Raw genomic sequence first — 25,126 nt, 5'->3', positions numbered from 1 at the left:
GAGCACGGCCTGCGAGCTTCCCCGCGCGAGCGGACCACGCCAAGGGAGCCCGCCAGCTTGCGACTCGCAAATCCGCAGGCACGCTTCTGAACGGAACTTGATCCGGGGCGACACATTCCGGACATATTAACAAGTCGGCAGGCCAGGAACGCGGGCAAAGTTGCCCCTGCGGGCAGCCGCCGAGGCAGGGCGGCGCTTCCCTGGCAGCCGGCCCTCCTTACGAAGGGTGACGACCGATCCACGCGTCTAGCAACCGATCGCGACCGCTGGGCGAAGCTGTGCATGAGATGCAAGATGAGAGCTTTCTGGCCATCATGGGCACGTGTGTGGTTTCTGGGGGCACTTCTTCCCGGTTTGCACTCGACGGGAACAAAGCAAGTCCTCGTAGGCGGGAGCGCGGTCTCGTGCATGCATAGCTGGGAAAAGGTTCTACAACTTGTGGGACCTTGTAGGACTTTTTCCTGCCCAGAGGCTCGGGATTGCTCGCCTGGGGGCATCGCTGATCACCTGATTCACCCTTGCAAGGCTCCGTCCATGCGTGCCTATGAAACAGGACTCCCTCTTGCCTAGCTACAGTAACCAAGTCGAGTAGTCCAATCCGAATTAAAGCCTGAGCTTCTCTTCTGCAAACAGCCAAACCCCCACAATGCTCAGGGCGCGGGATTTACCCGGAGCAAGGGGGTGATGATTTGCAGTCTTTCTCTCGCCCCGCAAGGAGACCTCCCCTGCCCTCGTTGGGCTTTCAGGATGCACTAGAAAGTGATGTGTCATAAAATGCTGGCACGAGGAGAGGCTATCAGCGCTGGTGGTACTTCGACGGAACAGGCACGGTTTCCTCTTCCCTCTGTTGTGTGGCAGATGACCTTATCCCCCCCACCGCGCCCCACCGCCTTGCATTTCACGAATACCACCCCCCTCCTTTCCCGTGGCGGAGAGCATCCGAGCGAGCCACGTTCCCAGCGAGCCTGGCGATGCCCGGTCCGGGGGCCCTATTCCCGCCCTTTGCAGTGAGCTGGTCATTTGTAGCTCCCTCAGCTAGAGGGAACCCTCCCTCCAAGTCCCTTTCGCTCTCCTCCTCCTCTAAAAGTTTCTCTCCCTCCTCAGCTCTTTCACTAGCCGCGGCACAGGAAGCCGAGCTCTCCCAAGAGGGGCAGCCCGCTCCATTTCTCCGCTCGCTTCATCTCGCCTGCCGCAGTGGGATCCCGTGCGCCTACAAGAAGCCTCGTCGGCGCGCCTGCTGTGAATCCCCGTGGCCTCCTCCGAGCCCCGCACGCCAAGATTTCTCAGAGCGCAGTTCCACCTAGGCAGGGGCAGCAAAGGGCGCGCACTTTCAGGTGTACAGGGAGGCCCAAGGGCACAACTGCACGCGCATGGGGACGCCCAGGAGCGCAACTGCACGTGAAGAGGCTGGTTGAAGGATGCTGGCAGGTGCCGGGGCCTTTCCCTGTCCAAACACACAGTGGATCGCGCCCTGAGGTCCCCCGCGCACGTGGAAAGCTCCTTTCCGACACCCACACCAGAACGGAAGCAGAGCCATGCCCTTCGAGTCCCGCTTCCATTTACCCCCGGCCCCCCAGCCATCAGCCGCACTACCTCTTGGTCCACACAGCCCTTCCCGCAGGGGAAGGGAAGCGCAGGAGGCGCCGTTACCTTGAGCATCGCCGCCGCTGGTCAAGACGCCGATGGCCTTCCCTCCTCCGGAGAGGTTCTCGAAGAACTTCTTATCCGGCATGCTCACGGCGGAAGCGACGGCGCCCGGTGGACCTGAGCGCGAGGCTGCTGCTGCTGCTGCTGCTGCTGCTGCTGCTGCTGCTGCTGCTGCTGCTCCGGTGGGTGACAACGGCAGGCCCCGCAGGGGTGGCGCTCCTTCCCGCGGCGAGAGGTCAGCCGCTGCGCCTTCCCTCGGCGGCGGAGTGGCCGGTCCTTCCCGGGGCGAGGGAGAGCGCGACGCGTCCGGGGAACGCTGGACGGACTCCTGCGCCGCTGTGGGGCTGTGCGCGGAGCGGTCGCGGACGGTCGTGATCTGGACGGCGCAGAAGAGGGCACTCCGGTCTAAATCACGGGGGGAGAAGAAGAGCCAGGCGGGGAGACGCTAGTGCCAGCCCTGCCAGCGCGAGCCGCCAACCAGCGCCTTCCGCTGCCGCCGCCGCCGCCGCCGCGCCAGCCTTGCCCTGTGACAGCCCTGCGCAAGCGGCGGCCGCCCCGCCCCGCCCCGCCCTGAGGAGAGCGGCCATTCGGCATTTTGACGGGCGGCGCGGCGGGCCAATGGGAAGGAAGCGGCGGGGCGGGGCGGGCTCTACCGGGAGGGGGCCGATGGGCGCGGAGCCCGGCAGGGAGGGGGCGCCCCCCGGGCTGAGCCCGCATCTCTGGCGCGCCACCTGCCCCGTCGCCTCGCTCTCCCGCCCACCTGCCGAAATGCGGCAGAGGGGCCCTGGGGATCCCCCTTGGACCAGCCGCTTTCCCCCCACGGGCGCGCCTCCCGCAGTCGCCCACAAAGCTTCCTGCCTGCGGCGCTCCTGGAACGGAATGCCCTGCCTTGCCCGAAAACCCGCTCTTGCCGTGCGAGCGTCTTGAGGAGCCGGCCCTTAAAGGCACACTTACAGAGAGGCGTTAGAGCATGTGAAGACGAGCACATGCAAGCGCTCGTGGCTGCTCTTATTTTCCAGTGAGCTGGACCTTGCCCGTCCCTAGCACTGCTCCTGCCCTTCGCCCCTACATCATCTCTGCATCCCTTCTTCTGTGCAACTCATAACCCCTGTCCTGCTTTGCAGCTAACCTCCCTCGATCATCAGCTGGAATTTATTTTGTTAAATTTCTCTACTACTCAACAGCTGAAGCTTTCCAGGCAATTCACTAAGCACATTTTTAAAAGGGTAAAAAAAAAAAAAATTGAAACATCATCGAAGTTTACAATACAAAATTTTAACCATGTATCAGACAAGTTAAAATATATAAAAGCAATAACTTAAGAAGCAGAAGAGGAAGAAGAAAAAATAGCCAGCAGCTAACAGGCCCCCCAGAAGCTACCTGAATGTCCTACTGTAGAAGGCCATCTTTACCTGGTGCCAACAAAATAGTGAGGTTGGTGACAGGTGACCCTTAGTGGGGAGCTCATTCCATAACTGGGGTGGGTGGGGGACCACTGAAAAGACCTCCTTGCTGCCTCCAACTGAGCCTCACTCAGAGGTGGCAATTGGAAATAAGCCCCAGAACTTGAATGTAGTACCCAGGGGGAGGAAGGTCAGGACCTCGAGGCGTTCCTTCCCAAGCTGTGTAGGGCTTTATAGGCTGAGACCAGCATCTTGGGTCGGGCTCAGGATATAAGCAGCCACTGTGCCAGAATTGGTGTTATATGATCACATTGTCTGATATCTGTTACTGGTCTGGTTGCTGCATTTTGCACAAGCTGCAGCTTCTGAACAGTCTTCAAGGGCAGCCCCACGTAGAATGCATTGTAGTAAACTAGTTTAGAGATCACAAGGGCATAGATCATTGATAGTTATGTTATCTGTGTCTAGTTAGGTGTGTAGCTGAGCCACCAGCCAAAGCTGGTAGAAGATGCTCCAAGTGACAAAGGAGCACACCCAGATTATAAACCTGTTCCTTCAAGGGTAGTGCAAACCCATCTAGAACAGGCTGAATTCCCTCCATCTGATCGGAAGAATCACCCACTAACAGCATGCAGTCTTGTCTGGACTGAGATCCAGTCCTCGCCCAGTCCATTGTCACAACCAGGTACCAGTTCAGCACATCCACAGCCTCACTTGCTGAAGATGAAAAGGAGGGATAGAGTTGCGTGACACCAGCGTATTGATGACAATGTGCTCCTAAACTCTGGGTAACCTCACTCAGCAGTTTCACGGGGATGTAAACAGCATGGGGGGCAAGACTGATCCCTGGGGAGCTCCATACTGGAGAATGAAATCCTGAGCATGGATGTTGGTGTTCTCCAGAACAACAGCCTCAGCAACTTGGCAGGGACAACCACAGGCAGGGAGACTGTTGGGTTGAGGGCGGGGTGGGTGGTGCACTAACAGAATGCCCAGTTTATCCTCATGGCTGAGCACAAGATGCAACCACTCTAGATTAGGAGTTAGACAGGGTGAGTATGGTGATAATGCACACTAAGGTGAAAATAAATCTTAACTTTGTGCATACATTGATGAGATTTGTCATTAGGGTTTGGGAGGACAGTTAGATTGAAATGCCATCCTTTGTGCAAAAAAAAAAAAAATCCCTTGTTGGGAACCGAGACTAAAAATACCAATATCATTCTACCATTATAAAAAAATTATCCCTTGAACACACTCTACAAACTTTTTCCTTTTCAGGTCACTGTCCCTCCAAAAGCATATTGTAAGGCTGGAAAGAGGACAGTAAAGAGCAATGAAAAATACAAGAACTACAGAAACGTTCATATGAAGAACTATTAAAACCTTCCAGGTGTTTTAGCTGAAAAAACCAAGTAAGGTACACATGATGCATGTTTTCTTTAATGCAGTGCACAGTGTGCAGAAAGTTAATAGGGATTTTTTTTTCCCATTCCCGCATAATACTAGAACCTGGAATGACTTTGCACAGTGTATAAACTATGGAATTTGCTACTGTGAGAGGCAGTGACAGCCACCAACTGGATGGCTTTAAAACGAGATTAAACAAATCCATGGACGAAAAGTACGTCTTGGACAAAAGCTTGGACAAGTACATCCCACCACCTGCCTATTGGACCCTTGCCCATCTTGGCTACTTAACAGCACCAAGCACGGGATAGGGACCTGGATCCTGGAGGTTGTCAATGCGTCTCTGAGGGACGGCCAGGTACCTGCCCCTTTAAAGGAGGCGGTAGTCTGACCAGTCCTAAAGAAGGCATCCCTGGATCCAGAGATGGCCACCAATTATAGACCGGTGGCCAACATCCCGTTTTTGGGCAAGGTGTTGGAGCGGGTGTGGCAGGACAACTCCAAGCACTCTTGGATGAAACTGACTATCTGGACCCATTTCAGTCCGGCTTCAGACCCGGGTATGGTACTGAATCTGCCTTGGTCGCCCTGTATGATGACCTGTGCAGGGAGAAAGACGGGGAGTGCATCCCTGTTAGTTCTCCTGGACCTCTCAGCGGCTTTCGATACCATCGACCATGGTATCCTTCTGGATAGGCTTGTGGGATTGGGGGTTGGAGGCACTGCCTTGCAGTGGTTCCGCTGTTATCTCAATGATCGTTTCCAGAAGGTGGTGCTGGGGGACTATGGCTCTGCGCCATGGCAGCTATGCCATGGAGTACCGCAGGGGTCCATTTTGTCCCCGTTGCTGTTCAACATTTACATGAAACCGCCGGGAGAGGTCATCAGGAGGTGTGGGCTGCGGAACCATCAGTACGCTGATGATACCCAGCTCTACCTCTCATTTTCCACCAATCCAGGTGAGGCAGTGGCTGTACTGAACTGGTGCCTGGTCAAGGTAATAGGCTGGATGAGGGCCAGTAAACTGAAGCTCAATCCAGACAAGATGGAGGTCTTGTTGGTGGGTGGCTTGGGCTTCGGGGAAGGGGACCTTGTCCTGAATGGGGTTGTACTCCCTCTGAAGGACAAGATCCTCAGCTTGGGAGTGCTCCTCGATCCAGAGCTTTCGCTGGAAGCTCAAGTAACAGCGGAAGCAAGGAGCACTTTCTTTCAGCTTTGGCTGATTCACCAGCTGCGTCCCTACCTGGAGAACAACTGCCTGGCAACAGTGACTCACGCATTGGTAACTTCCCGACTAGACTTCTGTAATGCACTCTACGTGGGGCTGCCCTTGAAGACGGTCCTGATACTTCAATTGGTGCAAAACAGAGCTGCCAGGTTGCTGACGGGCACTGGACGTTGTGCTCACATAACTCCAGTCCTCCGTCAGCTTCAATGGCTCCCCATTGAAGTCCGGGCCCAATTCAAGGTGTTGGTTATCACCTATAAAGCCCTTAACGGCTTGGGTCCTGGTTACCTAAAGGAGCGCCTACGTCCATATATGCCCTCCCGCCCCTTGAGATCGGCGGCAGAGGCCCTTCTCTAGGAGCCCTCCGTGAAGGATATTAGGAGGGTAAGTACCCGGAGGAGGGCTTTCTCTGCGGTGGCGCCCAACCTATGGAATGCGCTCCCCAGAGAGGTCCACCTGGTGCTGTCGTTATTTGCTTTTCGCTGCCAGGCCAAGACCTTTTTATTCAAATGTTATTTTAATTGTTGATTCTATTTATTGATTTTAACAACTTTGGCCAGGATGTCTCCATCTGTATTTTACTGTATTAATTATATTTATTTATTTGTAAGCCACCCTGAGGCTTAGGCGAATGGGGCTGCATACAAGTTTGCTAAATAAATAAATACATACATACACAGGACTCAATACTGTTTGTGTTGCAGGAAGAAAAGTGCAGCTAGTATGGTCAGCTGGAGAATGCTGGGAATTGTAGGTCTTCCTTCCATCTGAAGATGCATAGGGTTGCACCCTAAAGCTTCCAATGGCTATTAGCCTTAATGGCCAGATATTACATTTGGTACTAGAAGTGCTATGCCTTTGCATACAACTTCCTGGGGGACCTAGGCAGAAAAATATTATTGTCCTCATGTCTGGATTGTGAGCATCTCTGCGTCTCAGAGGGATTTGATTGGTCTCTGTCAGAACAGATAGACCTGATCCAGCAGGGCTGCTCTTCCATTCTGCAGAGGGATTCCTTCCTACTGGCCCGCATTGCACCATTAACAAATCTCTGTTGCCCAGGTTAGCGACAGCAGCAAGGTCTGGCTTAAAAATTAACACCTCTAACGACAAATGGGGCCTTCGAAGCAGCGACACTCGTTTATTAGTAGCCTGCCAGGAAGTGGCAGTGGGCTCAAGTGCATAATAGGATTTTCATTAGTTAATCTAGTTCATAGCCTTCCCGACTGCACAAGTCTCTCCCGTCCGTACTCACAAGTCAGGAAGAGCCCTTGTTCCATAGGATGACCTGCTGTTGTTACTATTTTCTTACATGGTCTTTTTCATTGATGTTTTGGTAAGAAAGGCTGCTTCTGCTCTTACAGAAAACAAAGCATCTGTTCTCCTTCTTGTCTACAATAATATTATTTCACCAAAGAGGTGCTCATGATTTAAGAAGGTTAGTTCTAATTAAATATAGCAATTACTGAGAGAAACAGATAAAGTGAAAAAGATCAGACAGCATACTAATAGCCCCACTCTGCACGTTCATTGATTACCCTGTGCTGAATAGGGCAGTGGTGGCGGACCTATGGCATGCGTGCCACAGCAGGCACCAAGAGCCCTGCCTGTTGGCACGGGACCCAAGTCGCCCCACCATCACCCCAGCAACCAGTCATCGGATAACAGCGGCCCTAGGGGGCATGCGCATGCTCGGAAAGGAGCAGTGGCACCAGGCGATGACATCACGAGCCACGACTCAGCCAATCATCCTATTTTGAATGGAAATTTAGCCCTTTATTGGGGTTGGTAGTGTGCACCAGGGTACGGTTAGGGTTAGATAAATGAGGCATCCTGGCATGATTTTGATGGTTGGAATGTGTTTAAAATGGGAGGAAATGTTGAGCTGTGCAGAAAAAGCAGCTCAAGAAGGGTTTTTCAAAATCGCGCTCTTTTCAATGGACCTTTTGCCCTATATTAGAGTGGGGGTGTCCACCTCGGTAGGGTTAAGGTTAGAAAAACAAGCCGTCCTGGCATGATTTTGATGGTTGGAATGCGTTTACAATGGGAAGAAATGTTGAACTGTGAAAAAAAAGTAGGTCAAGAAGTCTTTTTCAAAATCTCCCTCATTTTAATGGAATGTTCGTCCTGTATTAGGGTTAGGGATGTGCCCTAGGGTAGGGTTAGGGTTAGATAAACAAGGTGTCCTGACATGACTTTGATGGTTGGAATGTGCTTAGAATGGGCATCAATATTGAGCTAAGCAGAAAAAGCTATTCAAGGGAGGCCTGTTCAAAATCGTACTCTTTTCAATGGAACTTTAGCCCTGTATTAGGGTTAGGGGTTTGCAGCAGGGTAGGGTTAGGGTTAGAAAAATGAGGTGTCCTGGCATGATTCTGATGGTCGGAATGTGTTTGGAATGGGCTGAAATGTTGAGCTGTGCAGAAAATGCAACTCAAGGAAGGCTTTTTCAAAATGGTCCTATTTTGAATGGAAATTTAGCCCTTTATTGGGGTTGGGAGTGTGCACCAGGGTAGGGTTAGGGTTAGATAAACGAGGTGTCCTGGCTTGACATTGATGGCTGGAATGTGTTTAGAGTGGGTAGAAATGATCAGTTGTGCAGACAAAGCAACTCAAGGAAGGCCTTTTCAAAATTGTGCTCTTTTCAATGGAACTTTCACCCTATATTAGGGTTAGGGAATGTACCCCAGGGTAGGGTTAGGGTTAGATAAACGAGGTGTCCTGGCATGATTTTGCTGGTTGGAATTTGTTTAGAATGGGTAGAAATGTTGAGCTGTGCAGAAAAAGCAACTCAGGGAAGGCTTTTTCAAAATCATCTTATTTTCAATGGAAATTTAGCCCTGTATTAGGGGTAGGGGTGTGCACCCGCTAGGGTTAGGGTTAGAAAAATGAGGTGTCCTTCATTATTTTGATGGTTGGAATGTGCTTAGAATTTGTAGAAAAATTGAGCTGTGCAGAAAAAGCTATTCAAGGAATGGTGCAATCCTACACAGCAGTGGCAGGCAATTAAAAGCGTCTCGGCTGCTCGCAGTCCCTTCTAGGGAGTTTGGTGTCCCCCATCACATCCTGTGCCTAGGCTGCATCACTGTTTTACCACATAGCCTATTTCCTAGTAGATACCATGGATCTGCAGAGAAATTAGGCGCATGAGGTTTCTCTGCAGAATCACCATGAGCCCCACTTTTTGGTGTGTCGACGGAGCACAGTTCTGCCGTGAAAGAAGGAGTGTGCCTTGTTTCCCAGATGTTCTGAAAATGAAGCCACACAGCTGCTCCTGGTTGCAGATGCTGTGGGAGAGGCTACAGCTCCTAGAGGGTTCCAGGAGCTCCTTTGCAGCACACTTGTGCTGGAGTTAGGTAGAGTTTATTTCAGTGGGTTTAGGGCAGGAGAAAGCCATATGGGGTGAGAATGAGGGAACTAGTTCTTTTCAGCCTGGAGAAGAGGAGTCTTTGAGGGGCTCTTTTGGTGACATATAGGTATTTGAGTGGGTGTCACATGGAGCTGGGTAGAGACCTGTTCTCCCTTGCGGAGGAAGGCAGGATGTGCTCCAACGGAGCCAAGTGAAAACAACAAAGGTTCAGTTTGGATGCCAGGAAGTACTTCCTGACAGTTAGGACCCCTAGGGTATGGAATGGGCTTCCACGGAAGGTGGTTGAAGCCCCATCAGTGGGGGTGTTCAAGGATAGGCTGGACCTGCACATGGTAGGCATGTCGTGAGCGGAGCCGGCTGGAGCCAGGGGTCAGACTAGATGGCCTGGGAGGTTCCTTCTGACTTGTTCATTTTTTATGTTTCTATGTACTGCTATCTGCCACCGAACTCTGTTGCAGTTATTCCAAAATCAGTATGCTTAGGCTTGGGTTCTGTCTCAGCAGGTAACTTGTGGCTCTTTGGATTTTTTGCCTACAACTCCCATCAGCCCTCACTAGCACAGTCAACTGTGCAGGATGATGGGAGTGTTAGGCCAAGCACCTGGAGGCTGCAAGTTGCCCACCCTTGCTCTCTGTTTGTTTCAATTCTTTTGTGAGAGTTGTCTAGCAGGAGAGACCCCAATGTTGCTCACCCATGCCTAAGCACCACTGAGGTGTTTCTTTCCACTAAAATAGATGCCACTTTGAAGTACAGATCAATGGGTATAACTTTCAATGGGGAAATCATGCAATCGTTGACACAGAGCCAGGCCAGAAAAACCCTCTTTTCTAGAAATCAGCATGTTTGCATCCTTGAAAAGTAGCTGAACTTAACCAGGCACGATACCAGAGAGGGCCAGTTGACTCTTTACAGATAACAGCAGGGCAATCAAAGGAATTCACACCAACCTACCCCATCCTCCTCCCCTCCTTCCCAGCATCTTCTTTTTGCTTTGGTATGCAGTCAGGAGAGGTCATAGAACTTTTTACTTCTGTAATCTATTAGAAAGTGTTAACTGTGTTACATGTAACCATTTAATGATCATTGCATAACAGGGCCAACAGAGAACTGCTCAGCTGCACCCACCTCTGGAATGATTAATTGGCAGCTGGCTATTCTCAGGAATAAATTTTTTAAAAGGAAACTTTCCCCTGTTGTGTATTTTGGGAATATAAACAACATGACATAAACCATTTGGTCAACAAGGCGGCCAGGTGCAAAACAAGAACAGTTTCCTGCACCTGTAAAAGGTAAAATTTCTCTAGGTGCAGGTTGCAGAAAGATAGTGGAAGAAATGACTCAGATTTAGCCTGTAATCCTCTTTTTACTATTCCTGCTGGAGACCTGGGAGATCCAAGAACTAGTCCTCAACTGGCCTCACTCATTAGATCTATAACCCACCTTTTTCCTTTCAAGGAACTCAAGGCAACTTACATCATTCTCCTCTCATGGTTATCTCCACAACAACAACCCTGTGAGGTAAGTCAGACTGAGAGCAAGTGACTGGCCCAAAGTCACCCAGTTGGCTCCATGGCTGAGCAGGGACCAGAACCTGGCTCGCCCGTGTCCCCAGTCCAGCACGCGAGCCAGTACCCCCCACACATACGAAGCCCCCTGGACCTTTGTTGTAAAGATAAAATGGTGCTATGCAGGCCACCTTCAGTTCCTTACTAGAGGAAAAAAGAAGGGATAGAAATGCAATATGATGATAATAAAAACTAACAACTGTTCACACATGGCTCCCATCTTCCTGCGGTGCTGGCTACATTTATTTTTCCCACAGGATGTCTGTCTGTACTCACATCTATAGCTTTCTATTTCCTTTGTGTAATGTTTGTAACTTCAAACAATTATAATCTGCTAAACTCAGGCACCTTTTAAGTAATAGTCGCCTCTTTTCTCCCCCTCTCCCTCCCACCTTTACATATCTGAGGGGTTCATCTTTCATTCTTGTTTAGCTTATTAGTTGATTCTTGCTCTAGGTATCATTTTTTCATTCTTCCTCATGGACTTACATTCTGACATCACTTGGTTGCTCCGCTCGGTCTCAAAATTGAGTAAATAAATAAAATGCGATTCAGTCTGTAACCGTCTTTTCTCTCATAACCAAAGTCTGAAAGAGCTTTGAGCTAATAGCTGTGCGGGCCAACTGTCACCAACTGCCAATTCCTTTGATTTCGTTCATGTCATCTCTTTTTAACTTCTTAATGTCCTCTTCTTCCCAGGCAATTTGACTCATCAGAATGTTGATTGTTGGGTAAATTTATTTTATTTTTTAATTTTTTGGAGGGAGAGGGGGGAGTTAGTGTCCTCTTTTATTTTTGCAAAGTAATACTTTCCCACATAACCAGGGAAGAAGCAGGGCATCTATCGAAATGTTTTTCTTTTCCATGAATAGCCCTGTCCCCACCCCCATACTAGAGGGCATGGGGGTCACTAAGGTTCCTATGAAAGACCATGAGTATTGGTCATTCTGACTTGTATCTGGTGTGAATTTTCTCCCCCCCCCCCACAGAAATTTATGTATGCTTTAAATAAATTTCATGGGATTTCAGTAAGTTGCATGGGATTCTCCAGAGCAGATATGAGGATATGTAAGGGGCTTCAGGAGTCAAGTGGAAAGGAATATTGCATTGCATTTGTGAAAGCCAGCTCAGGGAACTTTAAGATTTAGTCCTCTTAAATGGATTAGTTATTAAACATTTTAATTAGTGATAAAACAGATCTGTTGTATTCACTTGCATGCATATTACATATATATTTTGTGTATGGTCCATCCTCATAGCAAGAGGAATCAGTCTATTAAAGACTGAACCCAAGTGTCTCCTTTGTAGTTTGGGGAGTTTGTTACTTATGACTAATAAGTTCTACCTTGTAGGCAATCTAGAAATAATTTTGATTAAATTGGGACATGACTTACATGAGCCTTTGCACCCCACAAGTAATATTACTTTATCACATTGTCTTTTTTGTGTAGTGAAGAAGAAATTTCAGCTCCCACCAGGACTGCGATAGAAAACTGAAGACATCTCTTTATGAAAAACAACCAACCAACAAGACAGACAAACCATGTGCACAGGAGAACAGGTTTCCACCAAAGTTTCCACTTAAGTCTGCCAGTGTACATGTAAGCAAAATAATATACAGAATACAGATAAGGAGCTAGACACCCATTGAAACAAAACAAGTCCTATGAAAAATGACATCAGCTGGACTTATAGAAAGCACATCCTAAATTTCATGCTGTACCACAACCTTATCACACTCTGCGCCTTCTTTATCTCTAGCAACTACTTTCTGTTCTCGTTCTGCCATATGCACATTCTTTTCTTGGGAATGTTTACTCAAAAAGGGTTAGTTTTCCTTCCTTCCTTCAACACTTTATACACGTGTGTGTGTACACATGCAATTATAGTTTTAAAATAGTTTTCCTACACACTGTGCAGGAAGTGTATTAATGGACGGTATGAAAATGTTACAAATGAACAAGTTATATCAGTGAGAATAGAGTGTGTATCTGGGAATAGCTGGAAATAGGGTTTATGGAAAAGGAAGGTAAGGACCCTGCCTTGTGAACACTTTCCCCTCAGGAAGTCTGTTCTCTTTCATGTCACTGTGCTAATCCTTCCACAGATTTGGGATGTTAATAACTTGTTGAACCAAGTTTGAATGTCTGCAGCCTCACTGCCATCTCTGTTTAGAGGATGAGCCTATCCAAACTGCAGAGCACGTGGCCTCCCATCTTCCCAGACACCTACCTCTGCACTTTTTTTGAACTGTTTTGACTGTACCATCTAGGAAACATGAAAGCTTTGAACTTGTGCATGTGTAAAATTTGGGTTTGTCCTATTAAAAAGTATTGCCCAACTGTGAATTTTGGATTTCCCCACTCTTGATGTACCAGCATGGCTCTCTTTGCTTTTTCAGATATGTTGCATGTTTAACATTTCCCCCACTCCCTTCAGCTTCTTGCTTTATTTACCATCCTGTCTGATAAAGACCTCTGGAGTTCTCAGAACCTTGCAAAGTATTTTATCACCCCAGAGTTGGCCTAAGAAGGTATTCCTGTAATATCAACATTACTAATCTTATGTTTGCAAGTTTCTTTCAGCCAGCAGAACTACCTTCACGTTTTATGTTTTAGACATAGTTGCAGTAGAAAGGTTTCAAAGTTAAGCACCTTTTTTGTAATTGGTGAACCAGCCTGGAGTGAGGAAGAGGGTGGAATTAGAGAAAAACTCTTCTCTCCTTGACAAAGACAGGAAACAAACTCCTTTTGCGTTACACAGACTAATGTGCAGGATGGAAGTGGAATGCTCCAGAAATGGTAAAAAAAAAACACCTTCACTTGATGTTAGTTCAAAATTATATATATAACCCAAATCCATAGGTCATGAATCTGGGTGAATTTATATAAGCACTCACAAATGCATGCACACACTTATAAATATAATTAAAGTGTATTTAAATTTCACAGGAAGCAAAGATAGCCAATTAATTTCAAAAAATAATCTCATTTTTTCACTTAATTTGCCACCTAACTCAGATCACCAGAAACCAATGGGATTTTTAAAAGTTTCCTTGCCCTGCAAGAGGGAAGTTTTGGAACAGTGTTGCAGCACACGGGAATTAACCCCAGCCCTTTCCAGTAGCAATTGACGATTGCAGCTTCACCACCCTCAGCACGGCCTGAACCTGAGTGCGGGGAGGCAGCTTTCTGCTGACATCAGTGGGCACTCAGGGCTCTGAGGAACAGGTGCAGGGGACTGACAAACAGATTCGAAGCCTAAGGACACCTGTGCTTGGGAGAACACAGCAGAGGGGGCAGGTGCAAAGGACCACGCATTTTGAATAGCTGGGTAGAAGAAGGAATTTCCACAGATGCTGTTTCTCATGCAAGCTACACCTGCTGAATTTCCATCTTCCGCACTGCTATTAAAGGTGCAGGGGCCTTTCCTGTGTTGATCTGACAGTCCCATGGAGAAGCTAAGAAACATGACTCGGGTTAAGAAAACACAGTCTGAAAAGCAAGGACACTGACAAAAGTATGTTGCTAAATGTAGCTCATTTCTTCTAACTATAACTTCACAATTAATCAGTATGTTTAGACCATGTTTAGGCTGCAGGAGAGGAGGAATGAGCTTGCGGTGGGGAAAAGATAGGATCCTGCTCTTGGATATACCCAAGATGATGGTGCTAAAAAAACTGGGAGTGTGTTATGAGCATTTTCCTGCCATATTTGGATATATTGGGAAGAATTATCAGTGGTGTTAAAGGGGGATGCTGCTCTTTTTGCATCTCTAAATGGTACCTTTGTAGAACACCTGCAAGTGTGAAAATGCACAACAGGGGTGCTGCATTTCTTTTAGTCTACTGGCAAAATTCAATTCCAGAGAAGCCCTTTGGGTCCCGTTTCTGGGCTAGCCGGGACTGAAGGCAATAGGGGTGGGCAAAGCCTTAGGAGAGACTTTTCAACCTTGTAGCTTGGAAACCACTAAGCTGTCACTGGTGGATGGAAGGGATGTGAGTTCAGGGGAGAACATAAACTTTTGGGGAAACCTGGGGGCTAGATTTAGCCTCCAGACTGAGATTCTCCTCCCTGCCTTACAACAATCCTTTGGTGTAGGCCAGTATTCCTTTAAATTACAGGTGGAGCTGAAAGAGTGCTTCAGACTATAATAACTGACATATTTTGTCTTTTGGTTTAAACAAAAGAACAGGAGGAATGATGACAACCAGACTGAGAAAATAAGAGTCCAGCTTGTTGTATTTCAAAAGACTGGAAGACAAACACTTCTATTCTCTGCAAGTCAAATAATAAAATATATGAAATAATACTTTCTTTTTATAAGATGAATCATGACTTGGGTAGGGGGGCGGAAGGAATTGTGGAATTGGCATCTGACCAAATGGGTTGGTGAGAAAGGCAACCCTGGTGTTCCTGTAACAGCAGTCAGCCTGAGACAGCAGAAATTCTCAGCAGAAAGAGGAAAAAATCCTTACATAATATGTTTACTCCACTGAGGCGTGTGTTGCTATAAATACACAAAACCATCGTGCTGGATGGGACCCAATGACCAGCCTGACATATCTTTCAGAATCAAGATGGTTTTGATTCTGAAAGGGCAAAGTTTCCAAAACTTTTATTTTCCAGACTACTTTCCATTGACTTACTTGGTTTCAGGTTTGGAAATTCTGCTATAAATTCTGTTTATTTAAGTGCATTTGTTTAATCAAATTTAACAGTGTTTGCTATATCAAAAGGTATCTCCAAATGTACTCCTAATTTTAAAAAAACCGTTGTTTTGTGTTCATGCTTCACTGATACAGCAGACCATTGTACTGCAATGGAAAACATCCAAGACCAGAACAAATTATAGCCCATCAAGCAAACTGCAGTTCCCCAGGTCATGTGTTATCATCCACCAAGATCTCATATAAACTCCCTTTCTTCAGCAGAAATAAAACAAGCTGTATTCATGAGATGAAGACCACAATATATGGTCTTCCAAGTTCCCACAGGACATTATATGCACCAGCCCCCGCCTCCCCAACCTGTTGCTCTCTAGATGTGTCCGACCATAACTCCCATAATTCCCAGACAATGGCCATACTAGTTGGGAATTATGGGATTGCAACTCCCATAATTTCCAGCTAAGCTGGGCTGTATATGCCTGACTTTTTGTACCTTTAAGGCATGCAGTATATGCCTGCATGAACCCTTCTCATACTGTATTGCAAAGTATCTGGGGGAACAAGTATATACCTGGTATATAAAAGCTGGTATATACCCACAGGGGTACATGTGGGTATGGTATTATAAACCATAAAGATGTAAAACTTCAGGCAACTATTCCCACAGGTGTGTATTTACTGATATGTATGTTTGTTTTCTTTACTTTTCCATTTTGCAATAGCTGTCATTCTTTGAAAATCAGATCCTTGGAAACTATTGCTGAAGGGTATGAAAGGTACATTGTTCCTCCTGCTGTGTGTGAGACCTAGCAATTCCACCTCTTTCTTCTTGATACCTGAATCTCAACCTCCTCGTTCTGGATAAGGGACATCTGGGCAGAAGCTGCAGGTTACATGTAGGTTTCAGCCAAGGCATTTTTGAAGGACCAATTTGCTGGAAGAAAGTGATGTGAGAAGAATCAAGAAAGCACGGGGACTCTCACTTAATCAGGGCTCTCAGGTCTCCATCCCTTTCTACCGCCAAACTGACTCCACAAAAATCTGGCTAGAAGTTAGGAAGTTGCATATATTGAGCCAAACTATTGGTTCATCCAGCTTAGTATTGGCTAACCTGACCAGTGGCATTTCTTCAGGGCACTCAGTTTATAAAACAATCACCATTGCAAAGTAAAGCATTCAATTTCAGATAACCAGAAGAAATCATAAAAACCTAAAGTTTATAACCTCAGATATCTAACCAATAAATCAGAAGAGCTGTTAGAACTGTGTACTATTTATGAGCCAAATATTATCCACTAAAGTCTCATGTGGACAGGTTCAAGATAAAAAATAGCAAAAGTGGCACCAGGTAAGATCTATCAAGAGCCTGTGTACCCTCAAAGTTTTCTTGATACCCACCAGTCTTCCTGTGCCCGAACTTTGATTTCTTCTGATTAAAAACAAAAAAAGGTAGGTCTGCACTTTACTACAGACATGTCCAGTGTCACCTTTCTCTGGGTTCAAAAGGGTGGTTTTGTGTTTTGGAGCTCACCTGTGCCTTGTACCTGGCTTCTTAGAATCATACCATAGTAGAGTTGGAAGGGGACCGAGGGCCATCGGGTCCCAACCCCCTGCTCAGTGCAAGACTCCACGTTACACCATCCCTCTCAGATGGCTGTCCAGTTGCATCCTGAGCAAGTTACTTTAGTTTTAGTCGCACTAGTGTGCCTTCTTGAAAATGTGCATTTTGTGACTGTCCAGTGGCAGCCATTTCAGGACCAGGAGAATTCCCCCCAGCAGGCTTATGGTGAGAATGCCCACAACACTGTCTAAATTCCGTATGTACCCATAAACCAAAAATGAAGGCTGCAAACCCCATTAAGCTTATAGTATATGTGTGTAGAATATACTATATGTGTGTGGAGGAGAGGAGAGGAGATTTAGTAAGACGGTGGCAAGGTTACATTAAGGCTAAGAAATGTTTCAGAAAATCAATGACTGAGCTAGGCTTTGCGGTTTGATTGCAGTTTGATGCTGAGATTAGAGCTTTGATGCTTTAACCTCAGCATCATAGCAAAAGGATTCCTTGTTTAATTATGTATAATCTTACAGGAATGAATCTATCCCAAATTGGCCTGAACCTGAACTGAGATGCAGCCATGGTTTCAGGCCTTATAGCTATTATGATAAGATTATGCCAGGTTCAGCATTGAAGGGCCCTGAGTATTATCTGTTCAAGATCAGAAACTATGCAATGAATGCCATGGACTGAGGTTGTCTCCAATAAAGCATCATTCCTAATATTCTGTAACTATCATTGTAAAGCAAATATTTGAGATACAATTAATTGAACATGTAGAATCCCAAGTCTGTAATGAGTTCTCAGATGTACTTAGCATTGCCACTCTGCAAATATCTCAAATCAGTCGGTGAAAAGTTACATTCAGGATTCTGACCCTATTTCTGGCATCTTCTGCTTCTTGCCCATCCTTAGCAGATGTGGGGATTCTTTTCTCATTCATCTAGACCAGCCTTCCCCAACCTGGTGGCCTTCAGAGGCATTTAGACCACAGCTCCCAGAATTCCCATCCATTGGGGCCACTGACTGGGAATTCTGGGTGTGTCTGTCCAAACATGTCCAGAAAGCACAAGGTTAGGGAAGGCTGAGCCTTTCCCCCCTCCCTTTTTGCTACAGGAATAATTTCCTGTTTGGGCTTTCCAAAGAAGTACTATGGAATCTGTGAAGCTGCCTTTCGTTTTTCATTTCAGTGACTGAAAGGTGGAATGCCATTCAGTTACCTTTATCACCATCTAAAGAGGGGTACAACTGTTCTTCTGCATCTACTCTCAAATGTTTTTGAGTGCTTATGAAAAATCACACAATGGGACAACTGAATCAACACAGAATCGATGCCAATACTTCAGATTCCTGCCAAGATCCCTTTTATGTGGGTACTTAAAAGCTAACCAGTACTGAAATGTTACTCTTGTTCCTGGAGGCCTTTTTTAGATTATCTTAGTGGCAAAATAATTCAGAAGGGAGGAGGAGGAGGAGGAGGAGGAGGAGGAGGAGGAGGAGATGGCGACAACTACTGCAAACAGTTGCCTGATGACCATTACTGAAAACAACCAAGAAACCGTTGCCTTTAATCACTTTTTAGATTAAGCATGCAATTCTTCAAAATATCTTTGACTTCTTTACTTCCGTGATTTAAGAAGGAATTAAAATGATGATGCAATTGGCTCCTTGACCCTGGCTGAATTGCGATCTCTTGCATCAAAGGCATCTGTGCAAGGCAAATGGGAAGGTTCATATTGTGACTGCCAGCAGGAAAACCCTTACAGCCAACTGTATTTTGAGTGTGCATGTAACTGCCCACACAGAAGCCAAGAGTTTGGTATGTCCAATGCATGTTCAGACAGATCTAGTCCTACAATCCTATGCATGTCTAGACAGAAAAAACCCTACATACTGACTAGAGGATGGTGGAAGTTGTAGGACTTTTTCCTGTCTAGACATGCATAGGATTGTGCCCTGAGTTAACCAACTTTATCCTGCTGCAATCTGCCATACTCTCCAGCTTTACCCACATCTTTGTTACAAGGATATTTTGTGTGCCGCTTCTGCAGCTCATATGCTGTCATTTTTAGAAGCACAAAATGTGGCACAGGCAACTTGGGAATCTCAGTTTTCATTTTAAAAGCGCGCGTTTCTAGGTCTTATGAATGCAGACATGCATGCTGGAATCACTGAGACTGAAGAGGCTGCTAAGTGAGATTTTTAATAGCTGGATATGTGGCACTGATGCTCTGCAGGCCTCTTTGACCAACCCATGTTCACAAGACAGAACAAATTATGCACTATGAAAGCAATCCAGGATGCTTATTCCTTGGTAGAACTTATTCACATTGTAGTCCCCAGCTTTTCTTGATGCAGAATTTAGATTCTTTCACAGAAAATTATTGCTTCTTACAGAAAAATGGAGCACTGATACATATCACAATGACAGCAATTTAGGTTTAATGACTTAGTTTGGAGATCTTCACCTTGTTCAGTCCAAGAACTGTATTTGGAAGACACACCAGGGCCTTATTCCTGCAATAGGCCAGGCAAAGGCAAAACAGGGTGGGCTGAAGGTAAAAGTAGGGCAAACTGTTTTAGAATAGCATATTTTAAATTAAAAAACTTGCTGCCAATAATTCACTCTTGGAGACAGATTTCGACCCTTTGAAATAGGAAGAAATGTACAAAACCTAGGAAAGCATCAAATGATTTGCAGTTTGGAGAAAGGAGATGGGGCCCTTTGAACTCATTTTGCCTCTTGGTTGTATGAATTTGCCCTTTGACCCTGGTGTCCAGTACCCCTGTTTTAGTGCCGTTTATGCTACATGGCAGCTTCGGACAAGCAGCAAAGATTTTTCAGACCAAAAGGGTTAGATCCCCCCATCCCTCATGCCAACAAGTTTCTCCACGTGGGAATCCCAATCCAAACTGGGGCTTCCTATGCCTCCTTTTTGTAAAGAAAAATGATGCGGAATCCAAAACACAGGATTGACATAAACCATTTTTAAAAACCCAGTGTCGAGTTTAGCTTCAAGTTTCCCTGCATATGCAACCTGGCTAAGAATTTTTCTTCCTGAAGATTTGACTTACATTTATAAAACTTCCAGTATTGATGACTGTGGAATCAGGCCTGAAAACATTTGCACGGAATCTGCTCACTGCTCAGAATGCCAAAGAAAGAATTCTAACATTACAGTAAAAGAGTATTGAAGCAGAGCTGAATGCATTTGGATGCCAACCCAGTCAAGAAATATAGAAGAAATGCAGAACTGTTTGATTGAATTATTAAGCATTGACATGTACGTGTTATCCATAAGTGGTTATTCTCTGGCTAGACATGACAAAAGGCATGGCGGTATATGAAGCCTGCAAGGTCAAATCTTTTTCAGCTGTAAGTCTTGCTGTATAATTCACTGTTTTCTGCAACGTTATCCAGCAGAGCTAAGCCAATATATTTACAAGCTTATCTCCACAACCACAGGGGCTTGAATCTTGTTATTTTCTCTAAATGAAAACTGACGTTCTCAGAACACTGAAAAATCTCTCACAGTCACAAACTCTGAGGTTAAGTGGAGCAATTCCAAGTGTGTGGAGGATAATGTGAATAGGCCAGAGCAGATAATATTTGCTTCACTGTAATGGTTCATCACGCTAATTGTTTTAATGAGCTGGAAATGTGTAGCTCTTGCTATATTTTCCAGAAACTCCATTCTAAGCATGTCCATCCTTTTCATGAGCTTTGTCTTGCTCTCCTATTGGATTTCCTGCTAGTTTGGATACTGATCTTTAAACATCCTCGGCAAGGCTTCCAAAGACCTCTCACAGTTTTCAAAAAATCTATCTGCACTGAGTCATCGATGGCAGTTCAAGCAAGGATGTTCAGTGACGCAGCTTGAGGAGAGACATGCTGTCTGCTGAGGCGTCTAGAGAAAACCGGTGAGTGCAGATGCATGGCTCGTGGCAGAGCATCTTGTCTCTGAGAACTCCACCATGTCCTGTGCTACATCTCCCAGAATATATTCTGATCAACAGAGACCTGGAGGGAATAGAAATGCATTCGCATGCTATGCTAAACGTCCTAATTTCAGGAGCTTGGACAGTGACTCCAGGGCAGAGGGGCCCCCTTCAGAAGCAGGTCAGCAGGATTCTGCCCCAGGTTTAGCACATGAACCCCCTAGAGTTAGGGCGGGCCAAATGATGGATGATGGCGTGGTATCTGGCTGAGCCCAAGAGCGGGGGCACTCTCATGATTGAGTGCAAATACGCCAGAATGGAAATGTTATAATAAAAATATACAATATATAATATGGTTAATAAAGTCTCCTAAAAGCTATCATCTCACTAGGCATGCCTGTTGGGCAATTTACGTATTTGGTCATCTGAGCTCGATTTATTTGGTCATTTGAGCTTTTGTTTGGGGAAGTAACATCCATTTTGCTCAAATGTTCCCAGTGGCAGCTCTCCCTGTTGCCGGAGCTCCAGATTTGTGGCACAAAACTGCTAGGGTGCAGACCAGTGATCACTTTTGGTGGCAGCCACAAACTCAGGGTTTGTGGCACCAAGTGTCAGGACCTGGGGTTCCTCCTTCATGAATTCAAAGCCACAGATCCTGAAAGGCAGAATTCAGAAATGACTCAGCCCCCAGCAAGAACCAGCGGCAGCCTTAAAGTGGCCATTGCAAAGGAGCTTTGGAGGGAGATGTGAGCAAGAGACTGCTGAGTCAGGTCATCAACAGGCTTAATGCTACCACCAGAGGCTTGCCTTGGGATCTCACACGGCATGTGTTAATTGGCTTACCATGTGCTTATGTCATTGTTAAGAACTACACTACAAATGATCACTCTTAATTACGAGTTCGTCACTTTCTTTATTTAATTTCCATCTGATCTCCCTGCCTACAATTCCCCCACCACTTCCCACCTTGCATGTGCTGCATAAAAACCTCAAAACTCTGTATAATGCCCCATGTCTCTGAAGAAGTAGGCCCACAAAAGGTTTTGTGCCACAAAGCTCTTCAATTTTTGGCTCCCTTGGTTGTCCGCTTGGTTGTCCATAGTAAGATGGATCCAAATCCTTTCTTCACTAGTAAGCACGGACTGATTGCCTTCCTGGTTGTATGAGCGCAAGGGAGTGGTTAAAGGGTGGAGAGGGCAAATGATTTCCCTCAAGGGATAGCAAGGTTGCCCCCTGCCTTCAAAAGGATTCCCAGAAGGCAGATTTCTACATTCCTTAGTGCATGCTCACATGCATCATCATAAGCACGGGGAGTATACCAAAAGCATCTTTTTCTGAGGTTACAACCTTAGGAAGTTGTACAGAAAGGATGGGTTTGCATGGCATGAGAAGCCATGGTGAAATCTTACTGTTGTGGGTCTTTTGTATCATCCAGAGCCAGTCCCAGAGTTCTGCATGGTAGGATTAGTTTTTTTGGAACCATGGAAGACACAGTCTGTTGTAAGGTTTCTGCCCTTCACCATGGCCTCTCTGGTTGCCTAGACTCAGGATTACCATTTTATCATTGTTGGTATGGAAACACCATAAAGTCCACTGAGAAGAGTGTCCATGGAAGTGGCCACCTCTAGTCTTTGATCTCTACTGCCCTCAGCCCCCTAGCAACAGTCACATTGCTTGCTTTATTCCCATTGACCAAGCAATGTGCTTGTCTCCCTGTTTACTTTTGGAAACAGGAGGATAGTGCAATACTACACAGAGGGAAAGGGGAGCAATTGTGGTGAAACTCATTTTCGTTTAATAAAAATCTCTGTGGGGGTTGAAGTAGCTGGGGAGCAAGTACACCCAGGAAAGGGAAGGACCGCCTCAGGACTGCAGTGGACCAATCAGGAGGAGGGAGATGCTCTCCGTAGGCAAGAATAGGGAAAGGACAGGGTTTCGTTTGTGGGGATTACTGGGATGCATGGCAAGAGCAAAAGGCGGAGCAGGGAGTGCTGACAGCATACTGCCAGGCAACCATGTCATCTTCCAGCTGGCAACTTCAGCCAAATTTCATGCTCGGTGCAGAGTTGTTTGTCATGTCACGCTAAGCCAGCCATACCCTGGTTTTCTCCATCTTCTCCATACCAAAAAAAAGCAGCAAAGAGGTGCTTTACCTTTCAGGATAAGAACAGTTATGGTTTCCATCTTACAACCAAGAGGAAATTGAAATGGACAAAGTATCCTCCATTATGTCTATTAAACATGGATCTTGCACACTGCTAGATCCCAAATCTGTTTAGTTTTAAAGCCAGTTTGCCTCTGGGAAACTGGCATCATAAGAATAAGAATAAGAATAAGAATAAGAATAAGAATAAGAATAAGAATAAGAGGGTTTAATGATCATAACAAGTAATTCAAAACCTTAAAAACAAAAAGCAGAGGTAATGAACAATAGACGTGATCACTAAAACAACACCACATTTAAAGAGTCAAAAGGGCAGCAAGATAAATGAGGCATTTCAGAAGCATTCAAGTGCCGGCCAGATTAAAATCACCTTGAAACGACCTGCCATAATTTAGCATCTGACACACTGCTGAGTAATCTGAATGAATCTTTCATCGCAGAGCCTGGAACGTCCCATGCTGCATCTATAATTTAAGGGTACATTTTGAAGATGGTCTGTACTTCAACAATTAGTAGCAATGTAGTGTTAAAGTTTATCTTCCACTTAATGGAAATGGACCCTTTATTTAGTTTGCATGTAATTAATTGATTAAAGTAAGATAAATTTAGTACTGGTGGGCACTCCAGAATTCCATACTGCCCAAATAAGGGTTCCAGAAAGCCAGCAATTTAGAAAGCAAAACTTCTGTTCTTCTGTCTCCAGAACTACTTTCTCATGGTGTAATTCTCCTAGAAGAATCCCCAGTAATTAGCATCAATACTTCTAAGGTTGTTTCTGCCAACATAATTATGCAGCTGGGCTTACTTTCTCCTTCATTAAATGTCCCTCCTACACATGCTTAAGGAGCATCCTTTTTTTAATTTATAATTGATGCCTGACATAGTCTCCTGTGTTACATAGTCAAGATTTAAGGCAGGGACATCTGGATCCATGTGCCAGGGCCTTTGCTGGTGAACTCCGCAAAGCTGCACAGCGGAGGTAGAAACAGGCTGTGTTACTTTTTGAAGTCCTGGCAAGGTTCAATCTCCAAGGCAGTTTTGTGGGCTGCTTCTGGCTTGGTCTGCACAGGAGATCAAAAGTCTGTTCCTCCACTGGGTGACATCTTACTGGGCTTTGTGTCCTGCTTCCCAGTTCCGTCAGCCTGCATGGGTGATGGAAGATGTGGCGTCTGACAACTCTAACTCTGGGCCTCCGTATGCTGTTTGCGATGACTGGACTGTCCATGTGTTCAACCATGGCTACTCCTGAGGACCTCAGCCCTGGCTTTCCAGGGCCTTTGTGCTGGAAACACACTGTTAAATCTCAGATTGGTGTCCTTACAGGAGAAACCAATAAAACCAGCATCCTGAGTTCTTCTTGTGACATGGAGCCCGTGTTGTTGTACTTCTCAGAGAGCTCCAGTTACTGGGCACTCTATAATCATATTTATTTATTTATTTATTTATTTATTTATTTATTTATTTATTATTTATTTATAACAATTCAATATCATGCCAATAGCCAGTTAGCTCTCTGGACAGTTTACACACATACTATATTAAATATAATATTACAATTATTCTCATTTTCAATACATGCTGCATAATAATTATGATTTGAATGGTTCCTGTTAAAACCTTATTCAATTGTATATGAAATATACAGAGAGAGAGAGAGAGATTGACAGCAGGAGAGAGAGAGTGGCAGTGTGGAATGTTAACCTTACCAAAAAGTGATGCTTATATTATCTCTGGCAGGTCCAACGTCAATTTTAACAACGGAAAGGATTCATGGGGGAGGCAGAGAGTGTGGTTGTTTTCACGCTAACACCTCAATAAAGCCTGGTGCCCACATGTGGGGGAGCTCTTGTATGCGCAGATCCCTGGCCACTGGGACATTTCCATTTGCAACTCACTTATCACCAAAGTGCCCGTCCTCCTGATGGGTGGAACATGCTCAGATCCAAGGTCAGTATGTTGTGAAACCCTCTGAAGGATACACACCGCTCCGCCAGCAATGACAACGCCACCCATTCCCAGTTGCCCTTAGCGTGGGGCCCAGTTGCAATGTGTCCTCTCTCCCCATCAGCATTAACAGGAATGATTGACTTAGGTGGGAGAGGTTAACAGCCGATTACTGATTGTAAGAGCAGGTCTCTCGGCTGGCTTCCTGCCACCCTACAGTTGCCCCCCC

At 45.9% G+C, this 25,126-nt stretch overlaps 1 protein-coding gene and 1 long non-coding RNA gene across 6 annotated transcripts in view; one reads left to right on the top strand and one right to left on the bottom strand.

The window, feature by feature from the left end:
- LOC123020912 (phosphofructokinase, platelet) overlaps positions 1 to 2,074 on the bottom strand; it is a 60,229-nt gene extending 58,155 nt beyond the window's left edge. For 2 of the 5 annotated variants that reach the window (XM_044425169.1, XM_044425170.1), the window contains exon 1: positions 1,651 to 2,074. In XM_044425169.1, coding sequence (XP_044281104.1) covers positions 1,651 to 1,732 — 82 coding nt within the window. In that variant the 5' untranslated portion in view covers positions 1,733 to 2,074. The remainder of the gene's footprint in view (positions 1 to 1,650) is intronic. The other 3 variants (XM_044425171.1, XM_044425166.1, XM_044425167.1) reach the window with 2 other exon arrangements.
- LOC123020913 lies at positions 1,751 to 13,657 on the top strand. The gene is made up of 4 exons (XR_006414216.1): positions 1,751 to 1,829; positions 4,332 to 4,470; positions 12,075 to 12,208; positions 13,644 to 13,657. It is a non-coding gene; the product is annotated as an uncharacterized LOC123020913 (long non-coding RNA).
- Positions 13,658 to 25,126: the final 11,469 nt, after the last annotated feature.

The sequence above is a fragment of the Varanus komodoensis genome, unplaced genomic scaffold (genome assembly GCF_004798865.1).
Source record: "Varanus komodoensis strain SLA01 unplaced genomic scaffold, ASM479886v1 scaffold15, whole genome shotgun sequence".
Lineage (NCBI taxonomy): Eukaryota > Metazoa > Chordata > Lepidosauria > Squamata > Varanidae > Varanus > Varanus komodoensis.
Note: the sequence above shows the minus strand (reverse complement) of the source record. Positions and strands in the feature narration are given on the sequence as shown.